At 39.1% G+C, this 23,599-nt stretch overlaps 2 protein-coding genes across 2 annotated transcripts in view; one reads left to right on the top strand and one right to left on the bottom strand.

Moving 5' to 3' along the window:
- The window catches only part of LOC140231080 (uncharacterized), a 48,089-nt gene extending 43,190 nt beyond the window's left edge, over positions 1 to 4,899 (top strand). Inside the window, exons 4-7 of the mRNA XM_072311232.1 lie at positions 584 to 665; positions 2,344 to 2,472; positions 2,974 to 3,061; positions 3,630 to 4,899. Of these exons, the coding sequence (XP_072167333.1) occupies positions 584 to 665; positions 2,344 to 2,472; positions 2,974 to 3,061; positions 3,630 to 4,899 (1,569 nt within the window). The remainder of the gene's footprint in view (positions 1 to 583; positions 666 to 2,343; positions 2,473 to 2,973; positions 3,062 to 3,629) is intronic.
- Positions 4,900 to 12,733: 7,834 nt separating this feature from the next.
- The window catches only part of LOC140230918 (T-complex protein 1 subunit alpha-like), a 47,205-nt gene continuing 36,339 nt past the window's right edge, over positions 12,734 to 23,599 (bottom strand). The window contains exons 10-12 of the mRNA XM_072311057.1: positions 21,947 to 22,139; positions 14,743 to 14,906; positions 12,734 to 12,963 (exon numbers count right to left, since the gene is read on the bottom strand). Coding sequence (XP_072167158.1) covers positions 12,771 to 12,963; positions 14,743 to 14,906; positions 21,947 to 22,139 — 550 coding nt within the window. The 3' untranslated portion in view covers positions 12,734 to 12,770. The remainder of the gene's footprint in view (positions 12,964 to 14,742; positions 14,907 to 21,946; positions 22,140 to 23,599) is intronic.

The following is a 23,599-nucleotide window of genomic DNA, read 5'->3' as shown; positions in this document are numbered from 1 at the left end:
CGGTATTGGTGTACTTTTTGTAGTTCCTATACATGCAATGTACGATTGTACCAAGGGTCGGCATCCTCTCATAACTCTTGATGTGCGCGTGAAAATCGACGACTGTTGTGACTGGACATGCGATTTTATATCGGAGTTCTTTATGATGCGTCTTTTATGAAAACAAAAAATAAACAAAACCTGCAAATCCAAGACTAATTATCGACAGCTGAATGAGAAGCCGATGCACAGCCAGCTAGGGGCATATCTACAGCATTTTGTCGTGCAAATTAGGCAATGATCTATAAACAAAGATTATACAATAAAGAAGACAATGGTAATAATGTCGGCAAAATGATGGCAGAATGAGAAAACTGATGATGATTGTAAATGTTGTTTTTGTCATTTTTGTCAATACTTATGGTAATATCAATACTATTTTTATCATTTGTATAATGACAAGCTGTAGTAGTGATGATGAAAATACAATAGTAAAAATCGTTAGAAAGCAGAGATGGAAAAGGAAACGCACAGAAATCCACAAACCGTAAACACAATTAATGTGAGGGACATTATCTTTCTTTCTTCCCAACGGTGATGTTAGTTGGTGGTAGAAGCCATTCATAGGATGCCTGGCTCCAGTGTGGCTATCGACAACATCCGGGTCATTACCATCTTGGATCTCAGTACGTATGAAATTTATGATTTGCAGATTACACTTCTTCAAAAGGTACAGGAGCTAACTTGTTTCTGCAGTGATATCAAAGCTTAGAGAATTGTATGAATTTAGATTTTGATTGTTTCGCGTTATGACAGTCAAGATCATGTAACGTATGCTTGAATTACAGTTTGTGCTTGCTGCTAGAATATTTTCACTTCTATTTCAAAAAGGGGGAATAAACGACACAGAAGAAAAGTCAAAACACATGCAAACAAAATAATATACACACAGAAAATAATAGTGGTTACTCGCAGGGTGTTCATAATAGCCGCATCTTAGGACTTCCGTGCAATATCAAAGTGTACTCACAGTGCTAATTCTATATAGGGCCTACTATTCCTTATCACACCAATGTATCAACAATACTAGAAGTAATACCAGGATTCTTTCATAAATTCCTTGGCGGTCATCAGAAACGTCGTATATACCGATTTTCGGTCAAATTTTCGATTTTGAGATTTTCAGTCATTTCGATAGTGGACATTCCGTTATACACGTTAAATTTTCAGCTTCTAACTTGATGTAATTTTTGTGCAATTGTCACTTTTATAGAGTCATTTCGTTTCATTTTGTTCATTTCCCCATACGCGCGTGTGTTAAAGCACAGCGATACGCCGTCCTCGTTCGGATGACCGCAAACACAGTGCGCGCGGTCCAACAAAAAACCGTCGTATATCGGGCGCATGGATTTTGCACGTAATCTTAGTGATATACGACGGTTCGTGGACTGCAAGTGCAGTGCGTGCGGTCAACAAAACTGTCCTATACATGGTAAATGACAACAGTCTTTGCAAAAAAGAAAAACAACAACAAACAAACAAAAACACAACAACAACAAAAACAAAACATGTAGATCTCTTGCGATTTCTCGCATAATTCCAACAAAACAATTCGACGAATACATCACACATTAGAGTAAGAATTAAACTCTTACGTATTACAAAAATAATTGCAAATGCCAGACATAAAAGTGTAGCAATCATGGTCGAAAAAAAGGGTAAACTTCAAACGCCATTTTCTTGAAATTACGCGAAAATTGCATATTCGACGGTCCGGATGAATGCCGACGAATTGTTGACCTGGAGATGACTAAGTCAATCATAAAGGCAACATGAATACGTTTTAAATAACTGCTCGTCATCACTCTAAGCAGGGTTATTTCATGCTGGTCAGAAGACACATTTAGCAAAGTGAATTCTGCCTTGAGATAATATCACATTTAAATGATTACAAACTCACACTTACTACTAATCCACAACACAAAATCAAACCTGTTAACAGCATATAACGATTAATAGCATGGTGTTCTAACAACAACTATGTACAGATGCCCACTGGGAGACCATATATATACCGGTGTCAAATCGGACATGATTGATTTCCCCCCTGGACAGTACGAAAGTACTCAGTATTCAATTCGTATTCTGTTGGTATTCACATGGCAGTTCTGTTAAAAATGAGCTTCTCTGCAGACACAAATTTTCCGTATAGATAAAGAGGGACAGACGTAATTATTTTCCAGGGTGATGGGCTGTATAGTCGGAGTGGATTGTTTTGTTTCCACTATTGTCCTCTCTCTCAATTCGCCATAGCACGTTCATGACTTCTTGTTCCTAATGCCCATCTCTTTCCGTCTTTGCCAGAGGATCCTCTTGTGACGAGAGAGATGACCCCTTCGTCGGATCAAAAGGAGCTAACGTCTCCGTCCACCACCTTACCCCACACAACGGCCGAAGGCAACGAGCCCCGTGATGGTACACTGCTGATTGCGCGTGAGTTCGATACTGCCATTTAAATTTGTGGTCCTGATCAGTTTCTCACATGTCACAGCCCTCGCGGTCAAGGTACCGGAAATTCATCAAAATCTTAATTTGTAATTTATTTAGAATTTTGCAATTGTGCTCAATACAACCTTCAAACTATGGTTGTTAAAATTGTAACATACTTGAATCATTAGACACTATCTAGATTCTAGTACTAGTAATTCGGGCGCTGAACAGGGATAGGGATGTCACAAAATCATGGAACAATGATGTCCATTTTATATCTTCACAATGATGATTTTTTTTTTTTTTTTTTTGGTAACAAAGTGAGCAGGGATGATGCCATAAGTTTGTGGCAGAAACACGAAGAGCTGGCAGTCCACTACATTTGACGAAATGTTGGGTTTTTTTTTCCAACACAAATCAAAATGTACCCTGCCACATTATTGCTTTACATTTACATCACTTGTAACTTTTCATGCCTATCAAACATTCTGTTCTTACTCGTAGTATCGGGTCCTACTATCGGCGCCATCGTGGGCATTATCGTAGTCATCTTGCTGCTGAATCTCCTTGTCTTTGTCCTCCTCAGAATTAAGTAAGTTTGAAATAACATAGTCACTGGTATGTGATAAAGCTAAACCCATCTGTCACGATGCAGCATTTTTTTTTTTTTTTTTGCCGGTTGCTTCATAATTACATATTGAAATATCCACAATAATATGATTGCATGATGGCACATCACTTTATTAAACGAATGATATAGTATTGGTTGAGGTGACGATTCAGCTTTTATCTTTTTGCAAGATACTTGGAAAACACGTTTATGAAATCCTAACAAGCATATAATTCTAAGAGGAATGGAAAGTTTGATGAAAATCGGTTTTGAAATGGCTGAAATATCCAAAAACAAAGTAAAATAAAGCAATCCTACTAAAAGACGGGTCCCACCTTTTATTACGATCGCTTTGTTTTGGATATCTCAGCCATTTCAAAGCCAATCTTCATTAAATCAACTTTCAATTCCTCTTAGAATTCTATGCTCTTTCATATTTCATGAGTTTTCTCTTTATCTTGAAAAAAAAAATAAAAAACGTTAGAAACCTGAAGCCCCATCTCAACTGAGACTGTGACATCCCTTTAATTGATTGGTTTTCTCTTCACAGAATCAAACATAGCAGAAGAAAACTGGCCAACGTGCGTCGACGAAAATATGCTAAAGGTGGAGATGCATCCAACGCTGACGGCCAATGCAGATACAAGAATTGTATCAGGATGGACCAAATGGGAAAGAGTCGACATATTGATGACGACAACTACATTGTTCCGGATGAGGGCTTTTTCGCTGATGACCACGAGGATACCTGTGATTCGTTCGTTGAAAGCCTAACGTACTCTGAATCCCAGAAAGCCACCGAATACAGCAGGGACCAGAGCACAGGAAAGCAGGCGTACCAAAAGCGAGGGTCAAGCTGTTGCGCCCAGGGTAGCCGATGGGGTGCTGGTGGCAGTTTGAAGACATTACCAGCTCGTCCTGCTCCAACAGTCGACCCTGCAAACAGCAAACGGAAAGAATCTGTGCAAACAGACATCCCACTGCCATTAAATCGACGCAAGGAGTCCGCCACACCTGACAACCAAATATTCTTGCCCAATGATAAGAGGAAAGCTTCAACCTCACCAGATATCCCACTACCTTTATACAAGAGGAAGGAGTCGCTGACACCCGATATACCGGTTATGCCCGTTACTGGTAGACGAAAAGAATCCCTCACTCCTGAGCAGCCAATTGTAACACCCACGGGCAAAAAGAAAGAATCACCCACACCGGAAAAGAAGAGGAAAGTATCCAACACACCTGAAGTTCCAGCTGCGATTGTCACAGGGCGGAGACAGGAATCGCTTACCCCCGAGACGACAGTGGTGTCCCCTTCAAACAGGAGAAAGGAATCGTTGACACCGACAATGCCACTCCCCAATATTCCATGCGTATCTGGGCCGCAAATTCATGTCAATGGCAATACGGTGGCCCCTACCGGAGGCTACATAGACCTGTTCCAGACGACAACGAACACGAAAACAGTCGACGAATTGAACGAAACTCGGGAAGAGGTGGAGGAGTGCAGCCTAAGTAGAAATGGGTCGACTCGTAGAGGTTTCCTGAACGTAAGCCAGGATGATACCGGCTACCTTAGACCGTCAGGGCTAACAGCACTTCCCCTCTACGAAACCGCTGACGCCCTTCGATTTGGCACGAATAGGCCTAAGAGGAGCACACGAAAACTGATCCACGAGTACCATGACCTCGCTGTCTCACAGTCAAACTCTCTGCCGCAATATGAATTGGCAGTTTTAAGCAACAACTCGCCTCAAAAGCGATCCCCTATCTCCGTCGTATGGGATGCTGATTCGGACTACGAGGAACTCCATATATGAAACTGAAAACAGTGAAGAACAGACTGTTTGTGCACTCGGTGGACACAAACAGTAGAAATGAAGCGACCGTACTTGTTGACGCTGGTGCTGATGATAAATATCAGCGAGCGGCAAGCAATTTCGCAGTCAAACGGGCATGTCAGCATGTAGAGCTGCGTTATGATGCAGAGAACACGTGAAGCGATTGATGGAACCATACGATCAGCATATCATCCTTGTTTCTTTTATTCTGGCCGTCATTATTTGGACCGCAATAAGAGAAGTGAACGAAGACATGGAGATAAGGACATATGGATATACATAGATGTCTTTCAGACAGTATTGCATTCACTTTTGTATTTCAAAAATGTCATTTGCTCTTGAGATCCCACGGGAAATTAGATGTCTGAAAGATCGCCATGATACCAGATGAATTGTGATGATAAAAGAAATCAGAACATAAGAGCAAGTTGGTATATGTATAATATGATATCATGTACAAGTAATTATTTGATGTATTAAGGGTTAATATCTTACTTGTGCAACTGGATCATTTGAATCTTTCACTTCTTCTTAATGTCTCCCTAATGTCTACTCCTGTACAATGTATGTAACCACGGGTCATTCCAGTGGGGTGTTTAACATTTCTTCAAGATCAGCATGTGGTCCATGACATCGATGCTTTTTATGATGTACGATGTATTTATTATGATTAAAAAAAAAAACATGTATGATTGCGTAAACGTCTCATACCACACTCATCTGGCCCAGACACGTCAGTATATTGGTGCAAGATTAGTCGCCATTTCGACATTTCATTATCTCTCTTCACACTCCATTTGACGGCTGTGTAACGAGCCCATCCATTAACCTACCTCTTTGCATCGCTGATGACGAATAGATCACTGAGCTGCCTCATCTGCTATAATCATCAGCTCTAAATGCTCTGCGGTAGTGAGTGTCTGTCGGATTTAATGCATCCAGGAACTTTCGATATTTCTTATTTTCATTTTTTCCCTCCCATCCAGGCACTCCAGATAATCCGTAACTAGCAGCCATGAAAGTTCATGGCAAGGTCATTTGAAGGGAATCAATTAGTAGTGATTTTAAGCTTTTGTCAGTAGCTAAAAAATTCATTTTGACGTTCATGCATGGCGTCTGATCAGTTATAAATAGAAAACTGTTCAATATCTGCAGTCTTCCTTTGGATTAGATGTCATATTCAATCTTAACCTACTCATGCTGATTATACTAAATCTGATAAAATTCTTACCTTTTCAAAAATGTGCTCAAGTCAGTGAAGTTTCTCAAGATGAATTTGAATTAGCAAATACTTTTTTTTCCTAGTGCTGATAATCATACCGATAAACTTGGAACGAATGTGTCAATTTCATGCCACAAGTTCAAACTTATTTTGTACATAGTGTGTAAATGTGCACGTATTACTATAATATGTCATATTCAAACTCAATATTCGTCCTTAAATCATTGAGGTCACTCCTTGTTTACAGTAACTTAAAGTGACTAAAGCAAAACCAAACAACCAGAACAGAAGTTTTGTTAAAATTGGATATAAATGACATGGTTAGGAAATTTGAAAATATAATCAATTTTCTTTCAACTGACATCAGTCCAGACACAAATGCCGAGTAAGGTGAGATGATATCTACGTCTCAACCAAGTCTCCTGAATGTCTATGCAAATCCACCTTTGAAGATATGCACAGTGTATATCATTATTTAACAATGAATGTTTGATCAGGGGACCATTTCATGAAGGAACTTGTCGGATAAAATATCTGACAAGTCTCTTCTATCCGACAAGTTTTGAGAAATTCTTTAGTCTGATTGGCTGATTTCTCTGAACTTGTCGGATATAATTGACTTGTTGGACATTTTATCCGACAAGTTCCTTCATGAAATGCCCCCCTGATCTTCAGATCTCGGTCGTGGATCAGGCGATCCTCGCGAAAATTTGCACTAAGGTAGAGGCCAATGTAATCTACAAGAATGCAAAGTTAGATTTTTCAAATTTTCATTTATGTATTTTATATTGATTAATCTATGTTAATTTATGCAAAAATATATATATTTTTTTGCCTGTAAATTAAAAAAAATAAAGCTCCAGGACTTCTAATTTTTGCTGAACATATTCTTTTCAATATCCTCAACAATAATATTGAAGCAAAAATTCGGTTTCATAATTATTTCTTATGTATTTTATTGTTTATTGAATTTCTTATGAATTTCTTTGGTTTTTTTAAAACTTTGTTTTTGTTTTTTCGTCAAAATTTGTCGCAGAAAGTTTTTAAAGCATAATCAGGCTAAAATAAATCATTATCAGCCATTGAAAGTAAAAATACTTATCTTTATATGAATTAATTGCAAAAACACAATTTACATTGGATTTGTACACAAAATCATGTTTTTGAGCAATTTTGGGGTCGACGAATTTTTTTCAAAGGGGCGTGGCTTCAAAGCGGTATGCCCTGGAGCAACAAATTTGGTCTCAAAAGTTGCGCGATACTTGAAAGAAATGTCATAACATGTCGCGGCGAGAGCATCACGCTTTGCGGAATAATCACGCGAAACGTCGAGGGGGGGGGGGGCGGCAAATTGCCCCCCCAGTGGAAATAGGGTTAAGTATCATTTTCATATTCATAAAAGAAAGACCAAACTTGTGCAGGAGCAGTTAAAATCTACAAGAAATTCCTCCTGAGAAGCAGTGTAAGAAACTTTTTTGTTTTTTGTTTTAACAATGGGGAATGTCCAGTGGTTAGAATGCAAATGTGATAAGAAATAGGTAGGATGTCTGACATCTGTGGAGAGCGAGGGGACCCCTCTCCATGTGCAACCTACCTGGCAGATCTGGGCTACTATAGCAGTGATGGGAATCAGCCAGTATGTGTGTGTGCATTTATGAGCGTCATTAAATAGCTCTTTTGCTATGTCAGGAAATGTTTTCTCACACACACACACCCTTTCTAATACATGTTGTCACACCCGCCTTTGTTCTTGTGTTCGCACAGGCGTGACATCCCTTTTGTTGAAAACGCAAGCAATTGCTTGTGCAGGACAAGCGAAAGGTATAAGCACAAGCAAAAGGTTAGGCATAAGGATTTAAGCAATTGCTTGAGCTAGATCTTTCTATAAACAAGCTTGTGCTTGTGCTTGAAGCAACTGCTTACAAGCAATTGCTAGTTTTATGCATTTGGCCCATTATTACATCATCTTATTTGCATTACAAAGTGTACAATCATATATTGTTGCAACAGGCATGTCTGTTTTGTAAAGATGTAAAATTATCCTTATGTCCCATTTGAATAAAATTTCTACAATTCTGTTCAACTTATTTTTTTTTACTCTGTCTATGAAAGTGATACAGAAGACAGAATGGAGTTTCAGTTTAAAGACAAGACGGATCACACAGTGTTAACATTGTTCGTTGTTTGTCATTTGGGCAATATTGTAGACAAAATGACATATCCATGATATATTTTGTGATAACTACACCAACTGGAAGATGCATTAAAATGTCTCCTTCTATTACTTGAGTACAGACCTGTATTTTCGAGATTTGGTGTACATACAGTATTAAATTTGTCGGACATTCTCCTAGACGTTTTGTTTCAACTACATGTTACGAGCCACAATAGTCTCCAATTAGTCCTTTGCTCCTTGAATTGATGTCTCATCACAGTGTATTAAAAGGACTCAAGATTGAATGCCGCTGCCAAGAAGGTTATTTGTGGAAGCATGAAACGCAACTAGCATACACTCAACTTTTCACCTTTGGGAGATGATAATAATTTATTCCTTGAACAGGAATTTGTTGCTCATTGTATTTAACAGCTTGGCCACATAATAGATGTCATATGGCTATCAGAAACCAAGTATTTATTGAAAGTCTGCGGAGCTAGGGATGGAATATGGTGAAACTTTTGACACAATTGCCTTTGTACTTTCTCACCTCATGTCTGTTGGATATACTGAATAATCATTCACATCTAAAAATTCTAAACTTATACAGCATACAGAGAGAAATATATATATGGCAATTATATCATATTGGATGGCAATGAATGGGATACCAGGAAATATTGGCCCTTTTAATGAGTGCAATATTCCCTGGTATTCTATGAATTACTAGTAAAGCCATCCAATATAATTATTATCATCTATACATAAGCATTATCTAGAGAAGGCATAAACTGTAAAAAGGAACCAAACTTCTCCTAGAATTTGAAGTCAACTCTGCCCTGAAAAAGGAGCGACTGGCACTGTTCTTGCGTATGTACCAGATGTTTGCATGCTTGTGAATTGTAACAATTACGAGTTTGTGCAAAAGATGAGACAAAATACAGTGTATTATTGCATGGTCTAAGAGGAATTAAAACATTGATCTATGCATTTCATTCAATACACTCTCGTACTGCACAGTGAAAATCGAGTGGACAAAAATATGCCTTTTTAATGCGCCGCTAAATCTTCCTATATAGATGATAATTAGTATTGCTGCAATATCAAATATTTTTCATGTGGTATTAACTTTGTAAATCTGGAAATTAAATCAACAAGAACTGACAAAAAGTGTATATACAGGTAGTCTCCTCAATTTGATCATTTTATTAATGTTCATGTATTCAAAACAATAGTAAGAAAAGGTGTAACAGTAAATGCATCTGATTTTGCACACATCACACAAAACAAAGGAGTATTATGTGCATGTTCAAGAGTACTTTGAAAATGACATTTCTGCAATATTTTAAATAGCTACTCACACAACACAGCACTACAACAAGTAATCTAACATGTTTACTTACTTAAATTCTTATTTTATATGTATTTTTTCTTGGGGGGGGGATTGATACTATCCTCACTAATTGTAGTCAATTAACAACTTGGCATGCTTGGGATAATGATATAGCAGGCTGTTCAAGCATGACGGGGACTTCATCATGTGGAGTCATTTAAATATCTTTTCCATTTGCAGAGCCTGACAAGAACTGTTTTCTGGTACAATTTAGTTGCTGAAAGGAGAGCACAACTTGCTGTCATGTTCTTTTAAAACCAAAAGTCACAGAGCACACATACCAAAAACCCTCCCTTCGGCACAAAATCTTCAGGTACACAAGACAGTGGTAATAAGTAAACATGACCTGAAAGCCACTAGTGTAGTGTAAAACCAGAAACATTCGCTGTATGAAACTTTCGTGAATTGGAGCAGACTGCCTTTTTTCATAGCATGAAACTTTTTAAAATTGGAGCCAACATCCTTTATCACTGCATGAAACTTTCGCAAATTGCCCCTAGCATTCAATGCATTGTGTATGCATTAACATTTTTGCATGCATTTTGCTTCAGTGAATCTTGGCTCCTCATAAATTTCATGAAATTTCATGTATGCGAAAATTTCGTTTCACAGTTTATGACCACAGCTTGCAGCTGTGTTAAACTTTTTTGAAAGAAATATGCCTGCTTTATCTCCCTTTTTTAAATTATCAACCAAACAATTTGTTTTACAAAGTCAAAAGAACTTTAGGCAGCCTTTCACAGCTTCTCTTGCCCTGAGAGAGCAGGAAAGGAGATACCTTATGCCCTACTTTAGTAATGCCAACAGTGAATCTGTTCTTGCTTTACTACCAGTATGTCTTTCAGTAGAGGAATGCCAAGTTTTCTATCTCATTGACATGGACAGCTTCAAAGGTTGAATAACCATTTTCAGTCCTCTCCCTTAATGTGCATACATAATACCGGAGTGATATGCGCTACAAATAAGCAATGTATTATCATAACATACTGAACAAGAGAAGGAATGATCTGTGTGCAGTACTTAAATTCACCTTGGTGCTGGATATACTGTGGAAACTCGATATAACAGTGAGATTGTAACCAAGCAGTCTTCCTTGTTAGAGCTGGTATCTTGTTATATCAGTTAGCATTAAAAAAAAAAAATCTACAAACATTAATTTGTACATGTAGGACTACAGATCACATTGCAATTAATACTGATAACGTTGCAATGTGTGTGAGAGAATTACTCACCTTATGTGTAAAAAAGAAATGTTTTTCACCACTGAAATACAATGTATGATTTCAAGAATGTGTGTATTCTTTTTTTAATGAATGTTTCGATTTGTAAATGTATAGTTAACAGTTATTATGGAGACAATCGTGCCATGATTGTCTGTGCACATATGATTTGATGGTTCTGGCAAGCATGTGTTATGTGGGGAAGATTTGAACATGTTATGCATAATACTGTGTGACATTTCATGTTAATGTACACGTACATTATGCATGCATGTGTGGAGATTGGGAATGCCCTGGTAAAAAGCCAATCACAACATAAGGAGATTGCCTCACACCTGCTGTGTAATGATGATACATGTACACATAGGGCTGTACGCGGGCTGTAACCCAGAACACTCTGTGCATGTATACATACAGCATGCACACACACACATACACAGCCTAGCTGGAGTGCGATGTAGAATAGGAAACATGTGCAAGACACGGTTTGTGTTGCATTGAGCTGTAGAATCTTCACATATGATCACACAGTTTAAAAAGCTTTACCTCACTACAACATGTTTGAATATTAAACTACATGTATGTTTTTCTTTGTTTTGAAGTCACCCAATTTATCACATTTTAACAGCTATCTTATAACAGCTGATCTCGCTATAAGTGTAGCATTATACATAGACTAGTGTGAAAAGAAAATTGGACTGCGAAAGTTTCTTCACAAATAACTGATATCTCATAGCATTGTTTGTTATATCGAGTTTCCCTCTGTATTAACACTGTTTCCAACATGAGTCATCCACTATAAAATGTTAGACTATCATAAAAGAAATAAAGTTTGCTGCACAAGATGGATATTGAACAGCAAGGTGGTTAGGACCATCTCAAAACATGCAGATCGAAAGTGATCACCAAGAGTAGCTATTTAGGATATGATCAAAACAACAGCTTTGGTTCATGAAGCCATGCTTGTCTAAATAGAATGCTGCCTTGTGTTGGATGCACACACAGCTTTACAGCAGCTTGAGTTCTGGTCGGTTTCATGGAACAAGAAGCTCCTGTTAAAAAAAGGGGGGCTGTGACTTCTGGAACACCACAGGTTTTAAAAAATGTCACATGTGGTTGACAAAACAGAAGTGAACATCAATTAAGTAAAGACACAGCAATGGATGAGCTTATGTTAAATAAACAACAACAACAACAGAAGAACCCATAGTGGACATTTGTGATAATTACAGATAAGTTTGTTTTTGTTATTTAACTAATTATATTATAGTAGAAAGCACTTAATAGTCTTTTTTTTTATTATTATTATTATCTGTACTTGCAGGCCCAATCCACAAAAAGAGAAAATCTAGTGCGGAGGATAAAAAAATGGCTACATTGTGATTCCACATAATCAGCCAACAGAGTTTGTCAAAGTAATATACTCTCCTATATTTCTGTGGACAATGAAGCGGCATGCTTTGAGCATGTTACCCACATTCAGCAGAGAAGAGTGTCATAATAAGCTACTGCTTTGGGGTTCATTTCTGACAATTGATAACCAAGCTATCAACTTCAACGAATCTACATGGGATTTGGAGGATTCAGTATTATCATCTCTTGAATTAACTGTGCATCACACATATACACAAGTGTGTTACATCAAATTATTTTAACAAGCAAATATTCATGTTGCTAACAGTGTTGCAAAACAAAATACCAGCCACAGAGAAAGCTACCTTGAAGATTGTTAATCCCCTGAATGCGTATCACACTAGTGAATCCACTTCCTACAGTCACCTTCATGGGAAGGTTGCCCCCACCCACCCCATTCCCTTCACTATGACACATCAGCTTGAATAAGCAGACCTCCAAATCCTACTAATGCATCCCAGGGTGGCCTGGTGGTCCAGACTCCTGCTCTGCAGCCAGCTTGATGAGGTCATCAATCCTAAGTATGGTGATTGCTGCCTCTGTGGCAAACTTGAGACATTTAATCTTGCATATGGCTGGTTCCAACACACCACAGGCCCTGTTGTCCTTCACAATGCCCTCAACGAGGTCCAAGCCAACCCTTGGAGGAGAGAGAGAGAGAGGAAGAATAAAGAAAAAACTTTAGCACAGTATTCATCGCATAATCGGGCATCTGATAATCGGGAACCTCGCTTAAATGACAAACGCTTCCCAGAAACATTTCCAATGCATGTTATTTTCGCTGGATAATCGGGCGGGGACCTCTGATAAATGGGACAATTTTTCTTCAAACGATCTTTGATTTTGTTGATATTTTACACAAAAAATCTACCAAAATACCACAACAATATTTCAAAGATTCGGACTGGTGTGTTTTGACCTCCGTCCATCCAGTACACGTACATGCATAGCCACGAAAGCGCCGTGTATAAGTATCCATGCCATTGCGAAACACATGCTTTCGCGAACATTCCTCTCCCCTACATAAGCAAAGCCATGTGCTCGCTTGCAATTCCTACTCACATCCAATGGAAAAACATGCCTCGCTCACACAGCTCAGGCTGTGTATGTTGTTTAATCTCAGTCAAACACTTTGAGGGCAAAGTCCAAATTCCTCGTCTCTGAGTGTTTCAACTTTCAATACACTGTGATCTGTGACTGTGTGTACGTCACGCGGTGAGTTGGCTCAGTCGGTAGCGCATCTGCCTCACGATCACGCGGCCCGGGTTCGAACCCGAGTCCGGACTGAGCAATGTTGTGTGTAAACATACCGTCCCCTCTAGCAAGAGGCAAAACATAGGACATAAAATGGAGGTCCCGTGTATGAGAGAGTAATAACTCATGCACGTAAAAGATCCCGCTTCATTCATTCATTGCAAAGAGCAGGGTGTCTAACCCGGTGAAGTGGTCCCACCTCACATCCAACTGGACCCCATGGAAGACCAGCTTAACGTAGCTGAATATGGGCTATCCAGCCATCTTCGCAGATGGAAATTAACAAACAAACAAACAAAACAAACAATCTTCCTCAGTTTTGAATGAGCTAGAGTGTCGCGCCGAGAGGGGTAGCGTGGTTGTGTATTCATGTACATGTACAGTATGTCAGTATGCATGTGTGTGTGTGTGTGTGTGCACTACATGTACATGTCGTATGCCGTTAGTGTATGGCGAGTGCTCACTGCGAAATTGGGCACCTCGCTTAAAGGGGCCGTGTTTGCTACTCCCAACCTGTCCCGATTATGCGATGAATACTGTATCTACATTTGTTTCAGGTCTCCAGTAGAGATCCTACAACTGACTGCATCATAAATTTACAGCTCCTGGCCCAAAACTAAAATGGCATTCAAGTCACCAATTTCTCAGGCCAAGTTTCCACAAGCCCTGACAACTGCTGCGTCTCACAATATGCAGATCATGACAACATTTACAATTTGTGAAAGAGATAGATGCAATCATTACACACCAGCTTTGGTTTTTTCTAACATAGTGTGACATAGAATCAGGTGACTGACATAGCACTAAGATGCCCAGAAGCTGCCTTTTGTTCTTTGCAACTTATGCCACTAATTGAAAATGGGAATGGGAAAAGGAAAAAGGAATGCATTATTTTTTAAGTGCTTAAATGATAACCATTGTACATCAACCACAGTCACACTGGCAAAAAGATTGCGAAGTCTTTGCGATCTTTGGTCGACCATCCACACTGGCAGCCAAACTTCTCAATCTTTAAGTTCTTGAAGTTTGGGTCACTGGAGCATGTGTGCAAAAAAGAATAGTTTTTATTTTTGCACTGGTTTCTGGTCGCGCAAAATGTGTGAAAATTTCCACACTAGGAAAATTTTCACATTTACAGTACTTTGGGTTGGAATACAAATCTTACCATTTGAGATGGGAGTGTTCAGCTTGCAATTGAGAGGTGTTGTGGTAAGCCCTCAACTTTGCTACGAGATCTATAGAATCCTTGGCAGCATTTACAGCCAGAGTTTTGGGGATGACCAGGAGAGAGTTGGCAAACTCAGCAATGGCCAGCTGCTCCCTGGAACTCTACATGAAAGAAAGGAAAATAACACCAAGATATTGCATAAGAGACATATAATTACAACGAGGACAGCGACGACGACGACAACAACAACAACAATAATAGTGGCTACTTGTATAGTGCACAGGTCCACCTTTCGATGCTCAAAGCACTTCAAAAAATGAAAAGATAGATATAAAAACATGTACGTATATATACATATCTTGTTCATACCAGGTAACCAATTATTTCTTTCAGTTGTGGTAGCATTTGTAACTAGCTGTCATGTATCAAACAAACAAAACACAGAGAGAAAAGAAAAGACAAACAAAATGTTTAATGCTCAGCATACATGTTAGATTGAAGATCAATCATTTCCTGCATGACCTGTGTCACTTTGTTCTGTTTTGTTTTGCATATTTTTTTCAATTACTATCAACAATTGTTATACAGAATACAAATAATGACTGCTATGAGGGGCACAGTTAAAATTATGGGCCCAAGGTGATGTGAAAACCATAACTATGCCCGAAGCGAAGCTGAGGGCATAGTTATGGTTTTCACATCACCGAGGGCCTACATAATTTTAACTGTGCCCCGAATATCAAGCTGTCATTATTTGTTTATTATACAGAAAATATCGATTCCGAAATATTATAGATACCGAAAATATAGATTCTAGTCTCTTTTACAGCACTCGTAATCAACGCTGATCGACAGCGCGGCGGTCGTATCATTAGTGCGTAAAGAGATCTATGTGTACAGGGTTGCGACTGTCTCCAAACCTATTTACAGGGCACAGTTGATTCTGTGCCCTGGGCACAGTAAATCATGACGTTATTTTGATCAAAAATGGGGCACAGCTATTTTCATGACTCCACTTTTAACCAATCAGATGAGAGGAATCTATATATGAGGTATATAATAGGGTCTAAACAAGAGACGCAGGGGTCTCGTGCTCGCCTGAGTATTGCAAGTTCACTTTCATGCATTCTTGCAAACTTCTATCTGAGAACATTGCAAACTTGGAGGTAGTATTGCAAGTTCACTTTCATGCATTCTTGCAAACTTCTATCTGAGAACATGCAAACTTGGGGGTAGTGGGGTAGCTTTGAGGGCTTCTCTGGGGGCATGGTGTCCATTTGCATATTCCATCACACTGGTAAACTAGAAATGTCACTATGGCGACTGGTATGCCTCCGCCATAATGCATGGTTTTCCCAATAGGTCTATAGTACATCTTGACAATGCATGACAACAGTTTCATATTATTGGGAAAATATTAAAGTGACATGTTTGTCACAAATGTGTTGATTGTTCACTTCCTGCGTCCTGTATAGGTCTGCTGCGCGTTGTGTTGTCAATGACACACACAAATTTTTGTCTTTTGAACTGCTAGATCTCACGATTCATCTCACTTCTTCATCTACTGTTCGGGTTTATTGCATTTATCGCCCACCCCATTCCTCTCGTCACACCTTTACCAGCAACGACTTTCTTGATGAGTTTTTAACTCTCCTCGAGAGTGCTGCTGTTGATGCTCATCCAACCATTCTTCTTGGTGACTTTAATATACATGTAGATGATTCTGCTGATAGTTTCGCTCAGTCTTTTCTCAATGCCGTTGAAGCCTTTGGGTTTCATCAACATGTTAAGGGTGCCACTCACCAAGCAGGCCACACACTTGATTTAGTCTTTAGTAGGAAATCTGAAGATATTATTTCCCATATCACTGTATTGCCATCTTTGCCATCTGATCACTCCGCCATTCTTTCCGCCATTAATTTTAAAAGCCCACCAAACCCTAGAAGGAAAGTTAGCTTTAGAAAGCTTCGCAATATTGACACCAACTCTTTCCGCCATGATATTAAACAGGCTTTGTTGACTTCCCAGTGTACATCTTGTCCTACAGAAGCAATTTCAATGTATAATGACATGCTGAGTAATCTGTTGGACAAGCATGCCCCTGTTAAAACCGTGACTGTGACAATTAGACCCAATGCCCCTTGGTTCTCTGATGAGATTAGGGAGGCCAGGAGGCGTTGGCGTCGTGCTGAACGTCGCATGTTGAAGTCCGGCATGCAGACTGACATGGACCTGTATCGTCAAGAATGTGAGCTGTACTACAGTCTGATTACCGATGCAAAGTCCCAGTACCTGAGAAAAGAGATCGCCAATGCTGACTCTAAACGACTATTCAACTTCGTGAAGAAACTGTCCACCCCTTCTGACTCTTCTATTTATCCTGAACACTCATCTGATTCAGAACTGGCGCACAGGTTCAGTATATTCTTCATGAAGAAAATCGATGATATTGTGTCTTCCTTTGTATCTGACGTGAACCATTTGGAGTTATCCGTCCAGGCTCCTGAGAACTCTTTGAACTGCAACCTGAGCGAGTTTAATCCGGTCACTGATGAACAGCTTCGACGTCTCATCATGCTATCTCCACCAAAATCTTGCACTCTGGACCCTCTTCCAACTTGGCTGCTCAAAGAGTGCCTTGATGAGCTGCTTCCGGTTCTTAAAAACATCATTAACACATCATTGTCATCGGGTATAGTTCCAATACCTTTCAAGACATCTCTTGTTTCCCCTCTGTTGAAGAAACCGAACCTAGATCCCGATGTCCTGAGCAATTACCGACCAATTGCCAATCTGCCATTTGTGAGTAAGTTTCTTGAAAGGATTGTGTCTACACAGTTAATGTCTTATGTTGACAGTAATCATCTGCTTCCTACAAACCAGTCAGCATACCGCAACCTCCACTCAACAGAAACTGCCTTGTTGAAAGTGCTCAACGATCTCCTTCTTGCTGTCGACAAGGGCAATGAGGCTGCTCTTCTTCTTCTTGACTATTCGGCTGCGTTTGACATGCTCGACCACACATTGCTACTACAACGACTTAGTAATGACTACTCCATCACAGGCACTGCCATCCAATGGATCAAGTCATATCTTCAAGATCGCACACAGAGGGTGATAATCAATGGGACCTGTTCACGTCCTAGTCCTATCAGCTGCGGAGTTCCGCAAGGATCCGTTGCCGGCCCCCTTCTTTTTCTCCTCTATACAGGTCCACTCACCAGAATCATCAATTGTCATCATGGAGTCAACTACGCTATGTATGCTGACGACACTCAAATTTACATAACTATGTCACCTGGCGATAGGATTGCTGCTGTTAATTCACTGAGAGAATGTCTCAACGACATCAAAGCCTGGTCCACTGCCAACAGACTCCGTCTGAACGAAGACAAGTCTGAACTCATCCATTTCTCATCACAGTTTAGGAGCACAGTTCCTCTACCAGATCTAACTACTCGGGATGGGATTATTAAGGTCTCTGTGTTAGAGACCTTGGCTTTACTTTGGACAAACACTTAACTCTTAAACACCATATCACAAACATTTGTAAGTCTGCATCATGGGGTATTTTCAAAATAGGGAAGATCAGGCGTCTGCTTGATCAATCATCAGCTGAGCGGCTCGTCCATGCCTTCGTCTCCTCCTATCTGGACTACTGCAACTCCCTCCTTGCCGGCCTCCCTCTTTCTCACATATCCCCTCTCCAACGTATCCAAAATTCAGCCGCTAGATTAGTCTCCCTTAGTAGGAGACATGACCATATATCTCCTGTTCTCCGCTCACTACATTGGCTTCCAGTCCATTCCCGTATTACTTTCAAGATCCTACTTCTGACGTACAAAATCACACGTAATCTTGCACCCATATATCTTCAAAACCTAGTCTCTCTCCGCTCCTCCTCTTCTGCCAGACCCCTCCGTTCATCTTCCTCTCTCCAATTACTTCATGGCCCACGTACAAAAACCCGTTATGGTGACCGAGCCTTCTCTTCCATTGCTCCCACTCTTTGGAATAAACTCCCTCTGTATATTCAGAATGCCTCATCTGTCGAATCATTTAAAATTCTTCTTAAAACTCACCTGTTTAATCAGTTGTATTTTTTTTTTTTTTTCTCCTGGAGGCGCACACAGTTATCAATTATTGTACCATTGTATCACATGTATTTTTCTTTTCTTTTCTTTTCTTTCTTTTGTTACTGTTAACGCTGATTTTGTTAATGTTATTGTGTTTTCTAATCTATTTGTATGGGTAGCAAAGTGCGCTTAGAAACGTCAGTATGAAGCGCCATGTAAATGCAATTATTATTATTATTATTATTCCCTTGAACCAGGTTTAAATGGATGAATGGTTATATTGTTTGAGAGCAGGTATTTGGGGATTTGAGGATTTTTACTTGACTTTTGAGCTTTTCATATGTTTATGAATTGAGTAGTTTCCAAGGTATGGAGAAAAAAAGTGTAATTTCAGTATTAAACAGTAACATTTTAGCATTAACGTGGCGTTTGACCCTTATGTCCCTAAAATTCCCAAGAGAATCACTGTCAAGTAGTACATGCATAACAATGTACTAAGCTTCATGATACCTTGAGCCACTTTCGAGATTTCGAGGAAAAACTCAAATTAAGCATTTTCACTTGACCTTTGACCTTTTGGCAAAAACGTTTTCCAGTAAATCTGTCTTGGGTAATATCTGCATACACTAAGTTTCAAGTTCAAGTTTCTAGAAAAATCATTGCATGGATATGAGGGAAATAGTAGAATTTTGAGGAGTTGACCCTGACCTTATGATCCCAAAATTCCCAAGATAATCACTGCCAGTCAGTACATGCATATGTACCAAGTTCCATGAAGATATCTTGAACCATTTCCGAGGTATGGAGAAATAAGTGAAATTTTAACATATTCACTTGACCTTTGACCTCATGACTCGAAACTCTCTCTGGAGAATCTTAATTTGGTAGTACATGTATACACTAAGTATACATACCTTTAGGCATTGTATGCATATGAGGGAAAAAGTGGTTTGAGCATTTGACCTCAACCTTATGACCTTTGACCTTGAGCATGTGCACCCAAAAGTTGATAGGCACAACTTCGCCCTCTCATACATATAGATGCCAAGTTTCATTAGGATACTGCAAACTTTATTTTTAGTTATGCTGTACACAAAACTGATTACAGACGAAAGGACGGACGGACAGACAACCAGAAAACATACAATTTTGTAATGCCTCTGATAACACTTCGTGGCGGAGGCATAAAAATAGGTTGAAATATAAAATCCAACAATCAGACTTGTGTTCTTTTTCTGCTTGAAAGGAAGCAATGTTCGCAAGGTTCTGCTGGGAGTTACCCACTGCATGCAGCAGCTTGCATGCATGCATCCTCAGCAGCAAACTTTTTAATTCAGCGCTTTAGTGCATGTCGCAGAGGTACAGGTGAGGTATGGATCCATAGAGTTACATACAATTGTATGTGGTAACTCTATGAATGGATCCCATGCTTGAATGACGATTGCACTGTGTATAGATATTATGCCCCCACCCCCGTCACCCCCCCCCCCCCCCCAAAATTCATAATTGAATGCACTTTTATGTATTCATATTCTCTTCCTACTTTGAATTCAGAATATTTCTTCAATCACAAGCAAACAAATAGATCTCTGGTACATGTAGTCTATGGTTGTACCTTACAAAAAACAAGAATCATCAAAGATGTTTTCATAAATCATAGCAAAACTATTGTATGCAAATTTCAGACTTCACCTTCATGAAGAGACTGCACGCTTACTTATCATGATTCTTAGCTTCATTGAGTATGATACATACATGTTGCATCTAAATTGTAACTGTCTTTAATCCTGCATCCTTTGATGTAATGCTCTGAAGCTTATTGTCCATCTTTGTAAGACCATAAATGTATACATGCACACTTATACATTTGACCAAGATGCTTTAACTTACCTAAAAATAAATATGTATATGTATCAACATACAGATAGATGACCAGAAAATGTTTGCTCCTTAGCACTATTATCAGATAGCCTTATGAAAAAAAAAAAAAAAAAAAAAAAAACACAAAAACATATACCATTCGACCTTGGATTATCCGGCCTCCTTTTATCCGGAAATCTCTATTATCCGGACGCGTTCACGCAATGAAGGACTTTTTTTTTCATCCAAAAATTGAGAAAAAACAGTGACTTTAACATCTTTTCATGGATCTATTTCACTAATTTCATAAGATGTGCATGATAGGTTTCTCAATATCTAATGAGGCAAAACATGTATGATTTTCACATAAAGATATACTTTATTTTTGTGAAGAAGAGACTACAATTTTACGCAGGCTAGCATAGATTACACCACCGTTGCGGGGTACGCTACCTGCCTAGCTGACAGTGCACTGGGACTGCAGCTTGGACGTCAGCTATACACAATAACATTGTGTCTCCCATATCCGGCCAATTCGCTTATCCGGATGAGCGCCGGTCCCAACATGGCCGGATAATAGAGGTCGAACTGTATGTAATCTAATCATTATCAATATCCACATGTATCATTCAATTACTGTACGAGCTGAAATTTTTGCAGTGATTTTATTTTCACGAATTTCGCGAATCGCCTTTGAACCGCGAAAATAACAACACGCGAAAATAACAACGCGCAAATAGTTACGTTCAGTTAGACCGTCGCAACCGCGAAATTAACAACACGCGCAAATGTCCTCCTAGTAGCAATTCGCGAAAATATCTGTACGTGAAAATTTCAGCTCGTACAGTATCATATTCACAATAGCATGGTACTTTCCATGTGTTGAATGTATTACAAGCACTATCACTACACTACCAATGATCATGATAATGGACCTCATCATTACTCTCACATTGCTCACATCAACATTGAAGTGATATCTGTTCCATGACAAATATATTGTCTTTATCAACCTGTTGGAAGGTAATGTGGTTTACAGATCAGTTATCAAATATTAATGAATGCAAGTTCATTTCTGGCAAACATTTGCAACAGAGCCATTCACTTTCTACAAACTACATTACAAAGACAAATGCAAGTCCACATATAAATAACATACAACGTATTTTGAAACTAGAAAGCAAAATTATACTATTCACAAATACAGTGTATTCCTATCCAACGATCATTCTCTTTGATGTGTTTTGACTCTATGTCATACTCACCAGTGAAGTAGCTAGGTTCTCAAGATAAATGGACAAGGCTGCCTCCACTGCCCCGCCTCCTGTGACCACCGACTTGCTCTCTACGACACGCTTGACAACACAAAGAGCATCATGGACAGATCGCTCCATCTCATCACACTGATTGTCATTGGCACCTCGTAGGATTATGGAGGCTGCACTGCGTACCTTGGGGCTATATAGTGGTACATAAATGAGGTGTGTTTGGTTGTCACATTAGTTTGTTTTCAAAGTTACTAAAACACAACAACAAGAATATGAACGAAGTCTGTGATATACTTATGAAAATTTTTTTACACCTTTATGAGACAGAATGACGCTTAAAAATAAACGCATCATGAGGGCAAGTTTTTCTGTTTTCATCATGTACACGTACCTGTATGCCATGCACTCAATGCAGTGGTTGCTGATTGTACTCGCAAGTTGTTTATTTGCACATTTGTCATAAGACATAACGTTGATTATATGAAGTATGATCATGTTATGGCAGGGCCATGTTAAACATTCTATCACATTCTCCATGCATACACACTGTGTAAGCAACACTGCAGATGACTGAGGCACACTGTAACTACCACTATACCTAGACCATTCATTTACAGCGTATATCACTTGCAACTCTTAGATTTTAATTTCTTTAACCCAGTTGAAAGAACTTAGGTGACCTTAGACTATTTTTGTAACACAAATGAGTCTGAGGCTTTTTGGAGATTCCAAGCCATCCTTTATCCACTGTTAGTGTACTGCTGCATGAAATAAATGCTCAGGTTCATCTCCATAAATGCTAACCTTTCACCAGAAAATCACAAGAACAAGCCTCTTGCTAGGAAACATTGCCATGACCATATGTGACCGTGCATCACAAAACCCCCAAAAAGTCTCACCCATTGGCCCGAATTCACAAAGGTGGTACAAATCAAACCATGGTTTAAACCATGGACAAAAACCATGGAGCGCCAAGTGTCGCACAAAATATTTCATTACAAAATTGGTCATTTCGTTGACAAAATGACCATTTCGTTAACGAAATTATCATTTTGGGGATGAAATGTTCATTTCGTTACAAAATAATCATTTCATTGACGAAATGACTGATTTCGTAATGAAATATTCCATGCGACACTTGGCGCTCCATGGTTTTTGTCCATGGTTTAAACCATGGTTTCATTTGTACCACCTTCATGAATTCGGGCCATTGATTTTAAAGGACAAGTTCACCTTCATAGACATGTGGGGTTTGTGAATGCAGCAATATTAGTAGAACGTATCAGTGAGAGTTTAAGGAAAATCAGACAAACTGTTCAAAAGTCATTAATTTTTGAAATTTCTGCTCAGTCACGACTGGATAAGAATACTATAGCTTGTGATATCACATGTGTACAACGACATAAAGAAAGTATAAAGAAAATTCAACATATTTTTACTTTTCTCGCATAACAAAAAAAAAACACTCGACCTCTCTCTTTCAGAAGGCAAGGGGAATAATATTACCCTTAACATACGTCAGTAACAAGTCGAAGAAATGTGCACTTTATTCAAAAAGTAAAGTTTTGTGAAATTCTCTTTTTATTTTCTTTATATCGCTGTACGCATGTCACATCATACACTGTGGTAGTCTTCTCATCCAGCAGTGAC

The sequence above is a fragment of the Diadema setosum genome, chromosome 7 (genome assembly GCF_964275005.1).
Source record: "Diadema setosum chromosome 7, eeDiaSeto1, whole genome shotgun sequence".
Classification (NCBI taxonomy): domain Eukaryota; kingdom Metazoa; phylum Echinodermata; class Echinoidea; order Diadematoida; family Diadematidae; genus Diadema; species Diadema setosum.
This window is presented reverse-complemented; position numbering and strand designations above follow the sequence as displayed.